The sequence below is a fragment of the Anolis carolinensis genome, chromosome 5, assembly GCF_035594765.1.
Source record: "Anolis carolinensis isolate JA03-04 chromosome 5, rAnoCar3.1.pri, whole genome shotgun sequence".
NCBI lineage: Eukaryota > Metazoa > Chordata > Lepidosauria > Squamata > Dactyloidae > Anolis > Anolis carolinensis.
The window spans coordinates 48,604,764-48,624,042 of NC_085845.1; the positions used below are offsets into that span (position 1 = coordinate 48,604,764).

The window sequence follows — 19,279 nt, forward strand, 5'->3', positions numbered from 1 at the left end:
ATGAGAAAAATAGCATCTTGGTAGAATTTCTCTCAAACATTTGGAACGCTTCAGACTTTTGGAACCCTCTGCTCTTGAGACTGAGATCCAATTATCATGAAAAGCATCAAAGCACATCATGTCTGATTCAACACTAGGTCAGGACCCAGAGTGCTAAGCCTGCTATCAGAGTGAAAAAATTCATTTTCTAAAAATATCCAAGAACCGGTAAACTCCCATTATATAAAACAGAGTGAGCATACTTGAGCATTTAAACTTCTGCTGGATGAGAGATGAGAAACCTAATAATTGAAATCTAAACCAAGTTGGTTTCTGTGCTTACCAATGTAATGGAAGCTTCCTTTGAAACTACCCAAACTGAAGCAGGATTCCACTTACAAATTGGTGTGAGTCTGAACTTTTGAAATAATGATGAAGCAAACAACTGTTAACTTTTGGTTTTTTTTGGATGGTTGGGTATTTTAAGGGAGGGCCTTCACCTTTGGAAAAGCTTACAATTTCATTTTTTCTTTGTGTGGCTGGCAAAAACTGAGAGCACCTTTGTGTCTTTTTCTCATGAGAAAAAAATTAGGACTCCCCACATAAACCAATGCACCTCGTCTTATGAAACATTGCAGTTGTGTTACTTAGGATCCAATCTATATTATCTGCCATTTTCAAGACAGTAGTTGATGTTAACTTAAGGGGATCAGCTATTTCAGAATATAAGATAGCATGTTTACGTTATTTGTAATAATTTGTATTCTTCTTTTGTTGTTGCTTTTTAGTGCTGAAAGGCAATTAAATACACTTGTAGCCTTGTAATCATATTCAAAGTATATGTGAGTCTAATCTACACCGTTAGAATGGGTGCATAATAAGAAATGCACATAGATTAAACAAGAAACCTAACTAGCTAGTATTAACTTAATAGGAAGGATAATCACTACAAGTTTAGAATACAAGGGGCTAATTATTTATGAATGGATTAATGTAATAAAATACATGCAACCAGACAACATTTAATCAAGATACTTCGAATTTCTTTTAAACATATGCATCAAATTCAGTTACATTTAACAAGCCACCATAAAAACCAAACACATGCTGATCAGTGCCAAGAAAAATACACTGAGAAAAAAAATGTTGTAAACATATCCCAAAACAGTATCTTGAATACGTATTTATTTATCGTGTCAGAAGCAAATTGAGAGTAAAGTTATCTTTATATATAAAAATATAATGTGCGTTTTTCCCACAGAGTAAACAAGAAAACCACTAAACCAAATCACACCAAATTTGGCCACAAAAGACATAGTCGTCCTATCTATGTCTTTCAATCAAAAAACCCTAGAAAAATAAAGTCCAAATTACAAAGGATGAGGCTGCCAGTTAGAAGGGTAGACCCCGCCCCCTTTAGTCCTCACTCACTCCATGTCCTAGCAACCCTCTCAGCCACAATGGCTGAGGGTTCACTTAGGCCTCTTCCACACTGCCTATAAAATACAGATTATCATGGCTGCCTCTGCACTGCATCTGCCTACCCCTCCGCCACCGCCTCCGCCTTCGAATTTCCTGGGACAGCCATGAGTGCGGTGGCGGCGGCTTCCTCCCATGCCTCCTCGCAGCTCTGGGCCCTCTTCCGCATGGAGCCCGCACTGCCGCCTGCCACCTCGGTGAGAATGCAATGCGTGAGGATGAAAAAACTTGCATTAAAACTGTGTTGTCAAAGGCTTTCATGGCTGGGATCACAGGGTTCCTTCCACAACAACCCTTCCATTAAAACTTCCTTCCGAGCCTGCCTCGCTCCCTCAAGGCACCTTCCCTCAAAAGTTTCAAAAGTTCCTCAAAGGGCTCCTCTCCAGTTTGGCCATCCCCTCTGCACCCCATGGAGGGGCTCCTCCATGCTCCTCCATGCATGGTGTGCCAAAGTCCCTTCCCTCCATGCCAAGACCATGGCTTGGATAATAGGGCCTCCCTATTATCCAACAGTTTCAGTTATCCGACATTGGGCCTGCCCCTTTATATCGGATAACCGGAACTCTACTATATGTGTATCTGGTACTCTCTTGGGTGGCTTTCATAGAATTTAATGGCTTAAATCAATCTCCTACTTGTGATCATGCATTTTTAAAGAGAGGCTGTTCCTCCATATAAGTTTGTTGTGATTCTATTAAATGTTTATTATTTTTATATTGGTTGCTTCAATTGTTAATTCAGAAGTCACCATGTTATGAATTACAAAAGCTTATACTTATTAAAACATTTTACATAAGAAAAAAGCAACATCTACACATTGGTTTTTTTTCTGTCTATAACAACAAAGACACAATGGAGATATATTTCATCAAAGCAGGAGATATATATATATATATATATATATATATATATATATCCCCTGCTTTAATGAAATTGCCTCTTGTGTGTTATTTTTAATATGGCAGGTCACATTAAAATAAGTATGTCTGCCAATTAGCATTGCAAACCCCTGCTATTGACCTGGTACTGTACAATCTGTTATTATGTACTGTCCTATAGATCATCTGTTCCTCTTGCTGGTCTATTCCAATAAGAGACAGACAGCTGCAACATTATATCCCTGTTCAACCTGAGGACCATCTGAGTTTAATTGTAGTACACAGCTTGATGTGGGTCTGGTTATGAGAAGCCAAAGTATCACGGTGTAATAATCTGGAAAAGCAGAAACCTGCCAGGCACTGGGCTGAAACAGAGGGTTGGCTGTCTAGTTGGCTGATGGGATGTAGGAAATATGATTAATGAGCGAGGTATAATGATATCAGGAACCCGATTAGCACCACAAAAAGGTCACAGATCAAAGCTGTGTGCATTTTATGAGGTCCAATCATTGCAGAAAAATCTGCAGAGAGAACTGAAAAGTGAGAAATCTGCATGTGATAGCTTACCAAATGGGCACTTAAAACTGCTATCCTAATTTATTGTGATCTAGAGAGTTGCAAATATGTAATATATGGTTACATTTCAAGAACTAAATATGTTATTATAAATCACTCTTTTTTCAAGTATTAAAATATAATTATATTTATTCAGTTTTACTTTATACTTCGCTTTTTGTCATCTTAAACAGTAATGAGGCAGTGGACTAATACAGTCACTGATGGAATTACAAAAGTACAACGTATTATCAATGATGTAGAACTTCAGAATATAACCTTTATTAATCATATAATTGTTTATATCGTTATGTTCCCTTTGATCTCAATATGTATTTAAAAATTTGCATAAGGAGAAGAATCACTAGAATAGTGTTATATATAAACTATCCTTATCTACAGCATCACATAGATATATCTTGAGAATTTTTTAAAAAAACCTGTGACAATATCAAAAAGAGGCTGAGTCTCCCTTTTCCAGAAATCCAAAATCTGAAAAATTCCACAAATTTTGTTTTTTTGGCTGCCATTGTCATTTTCACTTTTGAAGAAATCGAGCTAGTTACACATCCTGTGCCCACTGAATTTTTCTCAAGGAGTTCTCACACCACCATTGTTAACAGTTTGACAGGAGAAAGGGAAGTTGGACAAGGGCTTATAGGCAACCCCTGTAAAAAGCAGACATCAGGGGAGGGCAAAGTCCACATTCCACCAAATTGTAATGGGCTCGGGGAATGTTAGAAAGTTCCTCCTCCCGGTCAATCCTCAGCCAGTCCTCACCACACTCAATTTCACATACCTTTTCCATGGTGTCTGCCACACCAACAGCTGGGCAGTGTGGATTTCCTGGGCAGCCAGGGCTTTCCAACATCCCCAAGTGCATAAAAGTGAAATGCATTTGGGCTGTTACCTCCCCAATGTCTGTTTTTTATAGGGGCCTTGTGTAAGTCAAGACACAACACCAGGGGTCCCTTTCCCCCATCAAAATTTGGTCAGTGCTGCAGCGAACATTTGGTGATTTGATTCCACTTCCTCAGATACAATGACCAAGGAAGTGAATTCATCTTCACAAGCAGCCCATGCTAAAATATAAATCAATTAGTTTTAAAGGGATTGTTGGGTTCTTTTCCCCCTCCATTTTCCCTTCTGATGCAACACAGACTAGTAATACAACTTGTTTGAAGATGGACTTATTTGGCCAGTAGGATAACACACTACACAATCAAGAAGAAGCTTAGAAATATGATGGAAACAATACACTGAAGAAATATATAAAACTGACAAATGGATAACAGATTCATTCAAGGAAGAACCCTTCGAAGATGAGCTCATAATTTTAGAAAGTGAAAGAGAAGCTGCACTCAAGACACGTGGGAAAAATAAACCAAAAGGAAAAATGACATACCAATAGGGCTATTTCAATATTCATAGATATTATCCACTCAAATTGTAACTAAAGTTTGCCAATAAATACAGAAAACAAAACAATGCATACCAGGCTGGGAATGCTCAGTATACACTTCAGCCCCTAGAAAGGAGACACCAGTGATTGTAGTAGGCACTAGGGCCATTGCATCAATCACTAATGTAAGCAAAGTGATGCTAAAAAAAGACTTTGACCATATATGGAATTAGAAATGCCAGATGTCTAAACTGGGTTCAGAAAAGGAAGAGGCACTAAGGACCATATTGAAAAGATATACCGGATAATTGAGCATTCAAGAATTACAGAAGAATGTCGGCTTGTGCTTTACAGATTACAGCAACTTTTTGTTGTGTAACTGATGAAAAACTATGGATCTATGTTAGATGATGGAACCTAAACATTATGTGATTGTCCTGATTTTCAGCCTCTTTACTGGAAATTAGGATTGGTGTGAGGACAAATCTGCTGTGTTTAACAGCAGTTAAACACAGCATGAGCTGCACTTCACTCACCACAATCTAGCTCTTAGTATGTGAGTCATGGAAGCTCTTTCCTCCTACACTTGCTACTATGGGACAACTTAAAAACCATCCTGTCCTCAGATGAAAAGATATTTGGCTGGTATTTTTTCCTACTTTCATCTGGTAGTTTAAATTTACTCATTCATTATTTATCTTAAATGCTCACTACTTTAACCTTTTGAAATAAACTGTTTCACAAATTTTATTTGAAAGGCAGCATAATATTATTGCTCTACAACTCAATTTTGATTTTTGTGGATTTGATTATTCTTGGATTGATTAACATATTCTCACTGGGAATCTCTAGGTCCTCCAGCATGACTTGATGTTCAATCTCCAGTGAAGGCTGGTCATAGAGTTGGGCAGGAAGATCTAGAAATGCCTACAGAAATAATCTGTTTTCATAGGAGATCTGTGACCCTAACCCCAACTAATGTGGAGGGCTCACTGTATAAACAAACCAATACTCATTGAAGTCTTTCTCCCCACTGAACACATTTATAACCAAACCTCATAATATTTCAATTACAACTAACTATCCTAAACCTAAACACCACAGTTCACACAAAAGATTCTTCATATCAACATAACTTTAAATGGATACCAATGGAGGATCAAGACTAGATCTAATGGCAGCGTATGGAAGGAAGCAATCAATGACATGTTGTTGTTGTTGTTTTAAAAAACTACGTTTGCTCAAATCTTATATTAATTGTATGGTAAACATGTTGTTGTGTTTCATTATTTTTAATATTTATTGAATTAATTTTCTATATCTTGTTTGTACCACTCTGACTTACAAAAGATCAGATCCTATAAACAATTTCATTTCAATAGGGCTCTCTCCCACATAACTGAGACAGCCTAAATAAATTAACTAATTAAGAACTTCTTCAATTGCCTTACTAACTAGAAAGATAATCCGCCTGAAATAAAGGTCTGGGGTTTTTACATAAGATATGTTCACTTGCTAGGACCTGTGATTTGTTATTGTGTGAAATGAGAATAACTGAAATAAGATATATAATATGATATATTTAGTGAGAAAATATATTTGATAACAGTATGACTGAAAAAGAACATTCCAATACGTTAGCAGAGCACAAAGTTGTTACCTGTACACATCTATCTAGAAATGCTATCACTCATCTATTTTCGCCTTGCACTACATTCAAAGAGGAGGGTGTATATCCATGAAAGCTTATGAAAAAATAAACACCAGTTGGTCTTAAAGGTTTTGCCAATATTTTATTTTTATCTCCCCTTGTTTGTATCGTTTTTGTTACCTTGAAAGCATGATCTGTTTTCAGCATATCACAGTGAAAAAATACCTCAAGCACTAGATATCTTGAGTGTATGAAAAATATTAGCCTTTATCAACTAAAAGTCCTCTGAAATGTGAGGTGGAAAAGTGGTTTTGAAATTCCACTCTTTTAATGTGTTATAGTTATCATGCATTGTATAAGCATTGTGACTTCCATCAGAAGTAGTACTAATGAAATGCCTAAAGTGATATGTAAATACATGCAATTTTTACCTCTCTCCCTACTCTAGTAGAGACACATTTCAATAAGTGTAAATATGAAAAGCCAAAGAAAGGCATAGGAATGAATGTGAACACTGCATCAACAAAACATTAGAATAATTTTGTTAAAACTTTAAGAAAGTAAAAAAAATGTAGTCACACATTTTGTACTTTCATAATAAACAGAAAATAGAAATAAGTGTGATTATCTACTATCTGTTTTTAAATCGTATTTCTAAACCCTAAAGCACCTCTTTCATTCCCAGCCTACATAAATTGAAGCACTGCACAAAACAAAAGGACAAATATAATTATCTCAAGGAAGACATTCTAAGCATCAGTTCTTATCACACATAAGAGTTTATTGCTATCTTACCAATCTGTTCAGGCGAACAAATTCTTCTGGGGTTTTGGCCCACGGTGGAAGTTCGACATCAGACACAACTGTTCCGTCGTCCATCACTCCAAGATTGTAATTATTGGAGTTGACAAATATCTCAGGGAGATAATAAAATTCAGGAATAAGCTCCTATATGGAAATGAAAAGCAGTGACATGTTATAAATTGGGTTTCTGGAAGTATCCCAATTATATGGGCACTAGTTATAATAAGAGACAAAAGAATGTAATGGAGAGTTATTTAAAACTTTCTTATATCATTTTTGTCAGTGATCTAACATTTACCCATCACTATATAGTCAGAGGATATTGAACAATACATGCCTGTAAAACAAATCAAATTAAAATGATTGTGAAATCCAGAATAAAGTAATTTTCTTCTTATAAAAACATATTTTTATTTTCTAGAAACAGAGGCAATGTGCTACCTGTTATGGTTGAGCCTCATGGCTCTACTACTGGAAGACGTGGGCGTAAGACTCCTCGAGAGTCAGATACTCTCGAGGAGCGAGAAAGGAAGCGGCTGCGAGATATCTTTGCAGGACCATCTGACGAAGATTCTTTTGAGGGGTTTACTGAGAGAATGGAGGAAGAGATGGTTAGCTCGGAAGAGGATGACATGGAATGGACTCGTGTAAGGGAGGATTTGGGTGCCACTGGCAATGATAGTATGGAAGGCGATTGGGGACCTTCAGGATTAGACACGTGGACAAGCTGGAGGGATGGGACGGGATCCACAGCTGAGGATGCTGTGGGGCGTAGTCAAAGGTGTTCCAGTTCTGATGAGGAAAGTGATGAGGAAACGCCCGGGCTAAGGAGAACAGCTGATAGCGATGAGGACTTGTAACTGGCATAAAATGGGGTTTGGGAGCAATAGCAAATTGCGTTGGGCAAGGTAATCTGGACGAACGTTTGGGATCTGTGTGGGAAGTTTTCCTGAAGACGGGTGTGATTCGTTTGCTGACTACGTAAGTTATCCTGGACATTGGGCTCAGACGGCGGGAGGAATTGTGTGGGGTTTTGTTGTGCAACCTCTGCTTAATCTTAATAGCTTTGACCTTCCGTCGTCTTCTTGACGGACGCCATCTGCTTACTCTGGACTTACGGACTGACTGACTACGGCCTCGGATTCTCCTACCTGTGTCTATCGTTGGAACTGGTGAACTACAAACGTCTGCATCTGCCTTACGACCTTCGGAACGGATTGGGACTTCGCTGACTGCTTCTGCCCTCGTCTGCTGTGTTTGTATCGGGAAATTGCCTGCTGTGTGGAGGAGTAACCTCTAAGTTACTCAAACATAGCTCTTGGCAGCAGAGAAGCATCTGCTGCCAATTAGTTGCATTTCCTTTGAACTTTTTGTTCACCAGCTTCTGTTTGTTTATTCCCAGGCTGAAGCAAGCTGTTTTGATTTAACCCGGATTAAACTCCGGTTTAATCCGGTTTATCTTTTGAACGTTTTTCTTGTCTCTTTTTACTTTTAAGGCCAGTGTTTGCCTAGCCCTTGTCTTTTACGGGCATTTTTGGTTCTGTAACTCCAATAAACTTTGTTATCTTTTATCTTGTGGCGTTCTGTCTTTGACACTACCAGATCGTAAATCACTAAGAAAAACAACAGCACACTATTTAAACAATAAAAACATAGCAAGAAAGCCGTTTAAACACTGACTCATTGAAGATATTAAAACAAAATGAATTAGTAATTCCTTTAGGGATAAATATATATATAATAACTGAACAATCACTTAATTTTTAAAAAGGGATTGGGTCCCAACATTTTGCTCAATTTTTGGAGTATTTCCTCTATGACTCCTGTGAAACATCTAGAAACAGATTTCAACTGGGCTTTCAAAGTTGATGTATTCTTTGTAAATGACTTGGATTCAGGGCCGGTTCGTAATTGAAGCCGTTGAAGCTGCCGCTTGGGGCGCAGCTCTGGAACAAGGAAGTCCTTGCTATTCTCGTGATATTCCTGCGAGATCTTGCGAGATCTCGCAGAAATCTTGCAAGAATAGCAAGGGCTTCCTGGAGTTCCATGGCTGGAGAGAGAGCCGCCACCGCTGCCGATAATTGGGGGGGCATAATTTCGGGGGGGGGCAGCCCTAGGTTTGCTGCTTCGATTGTTGATGGCATAACTACAAGAGTCTGTGGACATTTTAACTTAAAAGTAGTTGAACCAAGGCAGTTATTTTATGCAGCAGGGAATTTATTATTCTGAGTATTGACATTGCTAACTTAAAGCAAAATAACTTGCAGTTTACAATATTTTAGGGTGCACCTTAGGAAAACTTTTTGTCTGTTGGAAGATATCTATTAGAAGAACATGTAGAGGCTTATATGAGGAGAATTTGGCTGCAACCTGTATTACCAGGGATGATTCACCTAATTTTCCGTGATTCTCTTTGCCCCTTATAACATATTCTGAGATCCGTTCTAGAGAGTCCCACAACATTCTTGGGCAGTTGAAGGCTGTATGGAGGAAGAGATATTATTGGAAATCATCTCCCATCCATTCCACTAGCAGGTTAAAATGACATGGACAGCTTGTCCAGATATGTGTATGCGTATACTTCTTTAATTCATTCAGACTTAATGCTAGGCTTTGGCTTAATGATTCATGAATGAGTTTTAAGGTTATGGGCTCTGGACTTCATTCTGAAAATGAGACCACAAGAAAGTCTGAAATCTGAAAATCTTCGTTTTCAAATCATTTTAGTAACAGTGTACAGTCAAATGTCTGCCTATAAACTGTATTTCATCCTAATTATGGTTTACTGGAGCCCTCAGGGTTAAACCACTAAGCTGCTGAACTTGATGATCAAACAGTCAGTGATTTGAATCTGGGGAGCAGGATGAGTTCCTGCTGTTAGCCTCAGCTTCTGCCAATCTAGCAGTTCAAAAACATGCAAATGTGAGATCAATAGGTACTGCTCCAGCAGGAAGGTAACACCAGCCACATGACCTTGGAGGTGTCTATGGACTACACCAGCTCTTTGGCTTAGAAATGGAGATGAGCACCAACCCCCAGAGTCAGGCACAACTAGACTTAATGTCAAGGGAAAACCTTTACCTTTACCTATGATTTACTGGGGCAAGTCAGACATATACCTATAGTTTGATGTTGTCTTTTTAAATTAAGCCTTAACTGGGATTGTTCAAAGATAAATATAATGGTGATGAGTTAAAAAGGATAGCAAAACTATTTGAAGCTGAAGTTTGCTTCAACTTTATTAAGAAAAGATCTTTCCACAGCCCCCAAATAATGTGCATTTATTCAAACAATATAAAATCACGGTTATTTACTGTAAGCTATTAAAATTAATAAAATAAACTATTACAACTTTAACTTCCTAAAAAGCTAGCTAATAATATTTTGGGAATGAAGACAAAGTTAGCCAGGCTGCTTTATAGTAAAGAAACAAGCAATGAACAATCCTTTTTTAAATTAAAAAAATGCAATACAACTATATCAGAAAATACAGGCCATGCAAATGTTCACTGGTTAGTATTGATTTCAGGTTTAGGAAATTTCTAAAATTAAAAAGCATTTAATTCTATTTCTAAAATATACAATATAATAGAAATCTATATTAATGCCCCAGCTAATGAGAATCGTCTTAAGCTAAGATAAACGAACTAATGGATTTCGGTGCAAAATTTTTCAGTTTCTTGCAATCAGCACTTCGTGTATGGAAAGATGTAATATTTGTAATTGCTTCAGGAAATGATTTCATAGCAAGTAACTAGTGTAAAATTGGTCTTCCTTTTAACAAATAGAAACTACTTGCTATTTAATAAGCAGAAAAACACATTATATGCATTGGCCTCAGTGACTGACTATGTCAGAGGCCCAGTAGATCAGATTCTAAATCCACTCTTGACATGGGTCAATGGATCAGTGGTCTTCCAGATACCACCCTCAGGGTCAACTATGGCCAGAACAGTTTTCCAAATAGCTGAGTGCAATGGCAGGTCATCAGATTATGGACAAGGTCAGCCTCGAGTTGCTGAAGCAAAGACAGGAAAAATCAAGGAGGAATTAAGCTATTATCATCTCACTCCTTGTGAGAAAAACTGCATGGCCGTGTATTCCATATACAATCATGCTCATTACCCTAAATGTAGTTAAAAATGTCTTTCAAATCTTCCAGAAAAAAACTTTAGGCACTTTATTGGCTAAAAGAATAAAATGAGAGTATTGGAATCCATTGATATAACAAACATATGTAGAACTGATTTTAAATAATAGAGGGGTCTAAATTTAATTCTCATATCACTTATTAGTCAAACATCACACAAGGTTCAATATTTCAACATAACTGCATCAAAGATATTGACCCTCATTTTGTTATTTTAGATTGCAATACCATCCCAGACAAAACATATTCTAAACTTACATGTGTTTTTTTAATTCTCCAAAATAATTACTATTAAGGGGACAAACAAAAATGCATTTCATTTAATGGACCACTAATGGCATGTCATATTTAATTTGCGTGTTTAGTTGATTGGTTTTATCCTGTTTTCTCTGTAGACTGGAATACAACAGAGTTTTAAAAAATAATTAATTCCAAATATTCAAACACACATTTATTGAGCTTTAAAGCACTTAAACAAATGAAGTTAAACTATAAGAAGTAGTTCAGTGCATGCCATCAGAACCCATGAACATATCAAGCAAAGAGATTTTGAAGGTCTGTGTAAACAGGAAGATCTTTGTCAGACAAAAGAAGGACAATGGGGTTAGCCTAACCTCTCTCAGAAAGAAAATCCAATTTGGGAGCAGCCAGTAAAGACAAACCTTCCTTGTGCCCACTCCTCATCAAATGTGTCTCTGAATCCTCCAACAAAACATGACTCTTGGATGTTAAAATGCCTCATTTTGGTTAAAGAGCTCAAAGCTTAATGCTGATAACAAGCCTTCAATATTTTTTTCAACGCAAAGCAACACATTCAGACAAAAATTATTTTAGTTAGAGACTAGGAGATATATTTCCCTCTGATCATATAACAGAACTTCCATACTACAAACAAGTTACTCCCCTAGTGCAAGAAATGAGCTTTAGTTTCCAAAAGCCCACGATTGTGTAAAGGCTTTTAAGAGGTTTTGACCTTGCATGATTCAAATTGGATCATTAGCTGTTGCCCTGGAAACCTTGGCTGCTCTTGTGACTTTATTGTTATGCTATATGTGTGACTTTATTATTGTTTAATATGACCGCTTTGATGCTGTTTAGTTTTAAAATTTTAATTGCTTATTATTATGGTGCTGCTATTTGCCATCTTGTAACTCCCTATCGTGCCCTGTGGGACTGAAAGGTAGGGTATTAAAAAATCTAATCAAATAATTAAATATGTGAGGTGTCAAGTATCTCATTTAATTCCCACTTCAGCCATGTAGTGGCCTTAAGGCTACAGTGCAAATGATCAAGATGATGAAGTTGAAAGTACTTGAAACCCTTCCTTTTCTTTTCTTTTTAATGCACTACCATTTATTTATTCTTTATCTTTCTCATTGCTGAACTTAAAAGTATATTATCAAGAAGATATAAGTGAACTATAACAAGAATACTAAACATGCAAAGGTAAATAAAATCCCATTCTCAATATTTAGACAAACTGCTAAATAGAATCATAGAATCTTAGAATAGTAGAGTTGGAAGATACCTCATGGGCCATCCAGTCCAACCCCCTGCCAAGAAGCAGGATAAATAATACGAAATGCTGTGTTTTGCAGTCTATCAAAATGAATGGGATGAGATCATGTGCCATAAAAAGAATAAACTATCAACATATATTGTGTAGGATTTGAATTGTCCACAAGAACAATGATTCAAGATTCCTGAATGCATGGTATCTCATACAGACAAGCATTCTGAGGGGACTATATAGGCTGATCTTGACCACACAAATTGCTTTCATATGAATTAAATACTAATAGTGATAATGATCCAATGCTTCTAATCATTGTAGTCATGATCAGATCAAGAATAATTTAGAATGGTTGAGAACTATACTATTCTAAATTAGAACACGCCAAATTTAAACTATCAAAGGTATTCTACAAAATTCAAACTATTTAGCATAATTTAGAATAAAAGTGTGGATGATTTCAAAACTATGTTTTCTGATTAGAGATGGGAACAAGGATAATATATATAATAATAATAATAACTTTATTTTTATATCCCGCCACCATCTCCCCGAAGGGACTCGGGGCAGCTTATAAGCGGGACCAAGCCCAGCAACAACAGAGTTTACCAATTAAAAACACAATTAAAAACATAATAACAATATAACAATCTAATTAAACAATTAAAAACAGCAGAGTATAAAAACATTAAAATTAATCAAAACAAATCTCAATAACCAGAACCAGAAATAAGGTGGGCAAGGTCAGAAATTAGAGAGAGCCAGGCATGGGCTTGTACAAAAAGCAAATTATAGGGCCAAGGCTGGGGGTAAAATACTGAGTTCAATCTGATGGACAATTTGGGCTGGGCATTTATGGGCAGGGGCCTAACCATTATCAAATGCACAATGGACCATCCAGGTTTTGAGGTCCTTCTGGAAAGTGGACAGAGTGGGTGCTAGCCTAATCTCTCTGGGGATAGAGTTCCATAGATGGGGCCACCACTGAGAAAGCCCTCTCTCTTGTCCCCACCAACCATGCTTGTAACAGTGGTGGGAGCAAGAGAGGGGCCTCCCCGGCAGATCTTAGGGTCTGTGCCAGTTCGTACGCGAAAATGTGGTTGCGAAGGTAGGCAGGACCCGAACTGTTTAGGGCTTTGTAGGTAATAACCTGCACTTTGAATTGGAACCGGAAACTTATTGGCAACCAGTGGAGCTGTTTTAATTAGCTCCAGTTAGCAACCTGGCTGCCAACTTTTGCACTGGTTGCAGGATCCCTATTCCATTCACTGTCAGAAAGATTTGGAAGAATTTGTATGATATGAAGTGTTTATGTTAGATTACAATATGCAGTAGGTCCTAAAATAAAGCACTCCCAGTTTTACTTCTTACTTCCATGATTTTCTCACCCACTGAAATAATGATCTATCAGTCTGCAGACCAAAATAACAGAAGAGAAAGAGGGCTATTTCATTTTGTCAGCTAAAGCCCAGCCATATTTGATGTTCTCTCATCTGTCAAGCAATTCTGCCATGCCACCTATGTCATCTCAATTGCGCATTCTAAAGGTCATCTAACTAGTGTCTGGTTTTACTATTTTATTTCCTTCTTCCTATTTCCTTGTATGTTATGTCTTTTAGACTGGGATTGTCTTACTACTCCTTTGGTAAATTGCTCAAAAAGCTTTTGATGCTGATGAGTGGGTAAAATGTTTGAATCGATCATAAAATCATGACCTAATTTATGAAGTTAGCCAAACCTTAAATTTCAGATTTTGCAGAACAACATCAAACCAAAGAAACACAGCCAAAAGACAACCTGACCATTATGCAGCTACTGGTACATACAGATTAGTTCTCTTAAGATGTCTCTAAAAATTGCATCAATATGTGCAGTCAGTCTGTATGTTTCCTCTCAAAGAAAAGGCGTGGGATAGGGAAAGAGAATGTTCTCCCTGTAGATATTTTCTGAACAATATGATAAAGAACATTTATTTATTTACTTACTTCTTTATATCCTGCCTTATATTATAAAATCTCTGGGCAGCATATGACAAAAGCAAACTATAAGAGTTAAACATACCAAGACCAATAGTGCAGAACATATAAAACAATTTAAAATAATGCATCTACTGTATTGCTCCCACTGGTGGAACACATAGGAAGGTGGCTTAGTAAATCCCATTGCCCATGTAGGTATACACAAGGGAGAGCCATTCCTTCTAGTATCAAGGTCCCAAGGATTATTCCCCATTGCTTTTAGTAATTAACTATCCCATTAAAATTAGAGCAGTGGGACTCTGCTAAGGTTTAGCTGAATAATTCTTACACTGTCTGTTATTTACATATTCTTTCTATGAGACAACTATTCAATGATTTGTTAAATGGATACATGTATTTCATTTAATTTCACTGCAGAATATAAGCCATCCATCCATGATTAGGAAGCTACACTTGGATGACATTAAAAACAATACATTTGGAAAATTTGAAAAGGGAGCAAGGAACAAGCTGAACACTAAGTGCTTGCAAACCTGTAAAAATTGTTGAAAGTACTGCATGCTGTAAGAAGAATCTCATGGGCCAGCTTTGGAAGCAATTTGTGTCAGTTGGCATCACACCCCAGGAAATAAAAGTTAGAGCATATATGTAGTCACAACCAATTCATGTCATCATCCTATGAAAGCTCAGACTAGTGATCAAAGCATCGGGTTAATCTTGAATGACAATCTAACCTTTGTTTGATCCTTAGATGTTTTATTTTGAAGTGACGATATTCTGTATTACCTCCTTCCTGCCTATCTGGCCTAAATGTTGGAAATTAATAGTTAGATGGCAGGGTGGAAAAATGTGCAAATTACAGATGCCTTTCTTGTTGTTACTTTCTTGTCAGGTAAGTGCTAATACTCCTCCCTCCCACCCTACTTCCTAAGCTAAACATATGTTTTTACTCCATGGTTATGTAGAATGTGAGGCGTATTTTACCTTCCCAAAATACCTTTAAAATATTAGACAGATGTGAACTTTGACACAGTTAACTACAATGTGACTTTTACTGCAGATAATTTTCATCTGATGGATCATATAGCAAATAAAGACAGTCATGCTCTCTTCTCAACAGAGTTCAGTATGAGAACTGGCAGAATTTAGGAACATAAACTAGACACCAAATAGTATTCAAATTGTTGCATACAAACAGTTTGTGTATTCACAGAATTACATTTCTAGTGCACCAAATCAACATCAGATGCTAGCAGATCTCAAATGCAAGAGCTTGCAAAGAAATGGAAGTAGACTCAATCTTGCTATGTGCCAATACACTTCTTTGCCACCACTTATTCTGCAAGCCTTCTCTGTCCTTTCCTTCTTTAAATGTACCTTGGTGGGAAGAATTATACATAGTAGACATGTTTCACATTTCCCCCAAAGGAATGCAATTACATATAGCATCTTAACTAAGGACCATTGGCATACAACTGGAACTATGGAGGACCTTATATACTTATTACCATCTAGATTAGCCTCTAGATCAAGACCCTACAATTAGATGGATCTCTTGTCTGTTCAATGTCTTATTTTTTCACAGAAAGAAAATTTAATCTTCTTGTAGTAAAGTAAGAAAATCATGTTAGTCTGTGGGCACTTTGCCCTTCTACTATTAACGTTCAGAGACGCATGAATCAAATTTGCTAGGGATTTTGGCAAAAGTCTGCTTTTCCTATTCAGAATTTACTAGGTTATTAGTTCACATTAGCAACATTTCATCCTTCACATAACTATCTATTATGTTAATAAAACATCATTATATTTTCAGTATGTGACGTGCATATTTATTAATCTAGTCACATCAAAATTGAAAAAAGTGCAGACTTCTAAGTTGTAGTTTGACAAAGTTACCATCAGCCCATTATATTAAGCTTATATATTTCCACAATTTTAGCAGCATATTAAAGGTATAGTAATTATATACTATACTTCAAGCATATTATAGGTAAAACAATGATGTAGTGAAACTGTCTGCCTCCATGTGTGGTGGAAGCTCCTTCCTTTTAAACAGGCTGGATGGCCATCTGTTGCGGGTGCCTTGATTGTGCTTTTCTTGCATTGCAGGGGGTTAGACTAGATGGCCCATGTGGTCTCTTCTCACTCTATTATTCTATGATTCTATACTATGATTAGAAGCATGTTACTGATATAGAAAATATGATTCCAAATCATTATGTAGGGTGTCCTCTTCACTTTTGCACCAATATGTGGAATAACCCCTCTCTTTGGGGGTCCAGTTGGCACCAACTTTGACTTCATTTTGCGTCCAAGCTAAACATGGCTTTTTATTAAAGCTGTTGGAGCCTGTTTGTTTTGCAAAACACCTGTCTTTAAACTGTTTGAACTGTCTAGCCTGTATAAATGTAGTAAACTGTTTAATATGTTTTTAATTATTTTTATTAAATAATTATGAAAATTTTAACTATAAACCATGTAAGTATCTCCCCGAGACCTGATAATAAAAGAGCAGGATATCCACATTGTATGAAATAAATAAATATTAGTCCCATAAAGTGTAACACATCAGGATTAGATCATCACCTATTTCTTATGCACTAGTAAATGTAATTATCTATGCAAAGTAAAATAATAGTCTTACTCTCTGCCTGCTTCTCCTATAGTTTCTAAAAGGTATAGATCTGTCCTTTTATATGCCGCAAAGCACAATTTTGATACCTAGATCTTGGTAAATAAATAATCCTCATTGTCATCAAGCTTATTAAAACACTGTTTACTGATGTTTACCTTGATATCAGAGGTGTCACGCTGACAATTGCGCCATGCCCGGGAAATTGAAGAAAATGTTCTATCTGCATGGTCAAACTTTCCCCCTTGCAGGTTTAGGAAGAACGTTGTAAAAGGTTCCTAGGAAAATTAGAGAAAAGGGAAGAATTTGAAATCATTATGAGGATATTTCCAATATTTATTATTTTTGACCATTCCCAAATTGAATTTAAGCTTAATTTGCAAGTGAAAACAAAAAAGGAAATAGGGATGATACATCTATTTGGCTAGAATAGCACAGTTCAGTAGTATGATTAAAATTTAGATATATAAAATCACGGTATCTTATATTTTGACATATTTTAAATCATTGTATTTGAGCCCTTTAAAAAAGTTACTACTATAGCTCAACGCAGATATGGTACTATAATTAAGGATATTATATAATTCAAAGTAGAAAGAATTCTGGGTTATTATCATAACCAAATTCACTGGAGACTTTAGGAAAGCTAATGTTTTTCTAATAAACTTTCCCTAATCAGGAAAAATCTTTAAAATTGAGACAATTTAAAATTATAAAGTTGTTGAAGTACTGGAACAACTGTATAAACTCAATGCATTCTTTTTTATTCATTTATCAGCTATGGCTATAATACTACAAAATGCTTAACACTAAGTACAATCATTACATATGTGTGACTGTATAGACCATGGTCCAAAGATTCCACTCTCAGCTGGCCTTGTAGCTCAGACACATACCCACCTCATATTTTTGTAAACTATCTTTGGCTTGATTAAAAAATAATTAGTCTTATAAGCATGGTAAACATGGGATGAGCACACATAACTAATGATGAAATGCTTGGGATAGTACACATTATTCAATTAAAATGCCCCTAGGAATATACATCATAAAAAGGTGGGTGGATATGTGCATGAGGTGAGCACATCTTATACAGTTCACAATTAAGCAAAGAAAAATGTTTGAACAAATGAATACCCTCCTCCTCCCAGTCAAAGGACACTTAAGCACATATTAGTGGATAATTACTTGAAATTAGCTAAGTACCATAAATTACCTCAAGGATTTCTGTCTGCTTGTACTGTCCTAACAAGGTTTAATTAATGATGTGCTGCTAATGCTTTCTCAAAGAAATTAGTTTCCATCAAATAAATCATCATTGCAGTTTATTTTGCAGAAGCATGGTCTGTTTTATAAATATATTAATTCTCCTCTGTTGTAACAGTATTTGTAAGGATACCACCATTTTATTACAAAAAGGAGATCACGATCATTCTGCTTTTATACAGTATCATAAAGCCTTGTTTTACTTGTCAATGATACACATTAAATCCTTCAAATCTGGCCAAATTCCATTTTTTTAAAAAGAAGCCATCAATGAAACATTTTTTTAAAAAAATCAAAACATAATTACAAATAAGAATAAAAATAATGAAAAACTGTTGCAATTTTTCAAGAGGCTTACTTGAAAAATACATTCTAAGAGAGAGCTTTCATATTTAGCTTATACTATAAAAACAGGTTAAGAATTAAAAAGCAATTTTTGGATCATCCAAAGTGACCTATGGATTATTCTCAACTCTAAAAATATCAGCAGTTTTAATGACAATTTCAAATCTGTCCTTCAACCACTGATTGAGTTCTCTAGTAAAATTAAAGAAAAACTCTTTCAATTCTTTTACTTACGATTCTTAACAACCAAGTGAGTGTAAAACTTGCTGTTGAATAATGTGTCCCATAATGGAACTTTGGAACCTGCTCATCTTCCCACGTTTCATAGCGTTCTGCAAAGAATGCACCTCTTTTGGGATTAAGGGCACCAACAGGCTGGGAACAAAAAAAAAGAACAGACTTAATACACAATATCAGCAACAATTGTAACATTTCATCCACTAAATTAGTATAGTATTGCAGAAAAACAATGCATAATAATAATAATAATAATAATAATAATAATAATAATAATCTTTATTTATATCCCGACACCATCTCCCCAAAGGGATTCGAAGCGGCTTACAAAGGCACTCCAGAGTGCAGCGTATAACATAAAATGGTGCATGAGTATAAAAGAATCTAACAAAACACAAAACCAAACCCA

At 36.2% G+C, this 19,279-nt stretch overlaps 1 protein-coding gene and 1 long non-coding RNA gene across 8 annotated transcripts in view; one reads left to right on the forward strand and one right to left on the reverse strand.

Annotated features, from left to right (window-relative positions):
• lrba (LPS responsive beige-like anchor protein) overlaps window positions 1–19,279 on the reverse strand; it is a 424,775-nt gene that overhangs the window by 84,342 nt on the left and 321,154 nt on the right. For all 7 annotated transcript variants that reach the window (XM_008111987.3, XM_008111990.3, XM_008111989.3 and 4 more), the window contains 3 exons: window positions 18,868–19,008; window positions 17,181–17,300; window positions 6,740–6,892 (listed from right to left, as the gene is read on the reverse strand). In XM_008111987.3, the coding sequence (XP_008110194.2) occupies window positions 6,740–6,892; window positions 17,181–17,300; window positions 18,868–19,008 (414 nt within the window). The remainder of the gene's footprint in view (window positions 1–6,739; window positions 6,893–17,180; window positions 17,301–18,867; window positions 19,009–19,279) is intronic.
• On the forward strand, window positions 7,196–8,319 carry LOC134299154 (uncharacterized). Its single transcript, XR_010006313.1, has 2 exons — window positions 7,196–7,729; window positions 7,813–8,319. It is a non-coding gene; the product is annotated as an uncharacterized LOC134299154 (long non-coding RNA).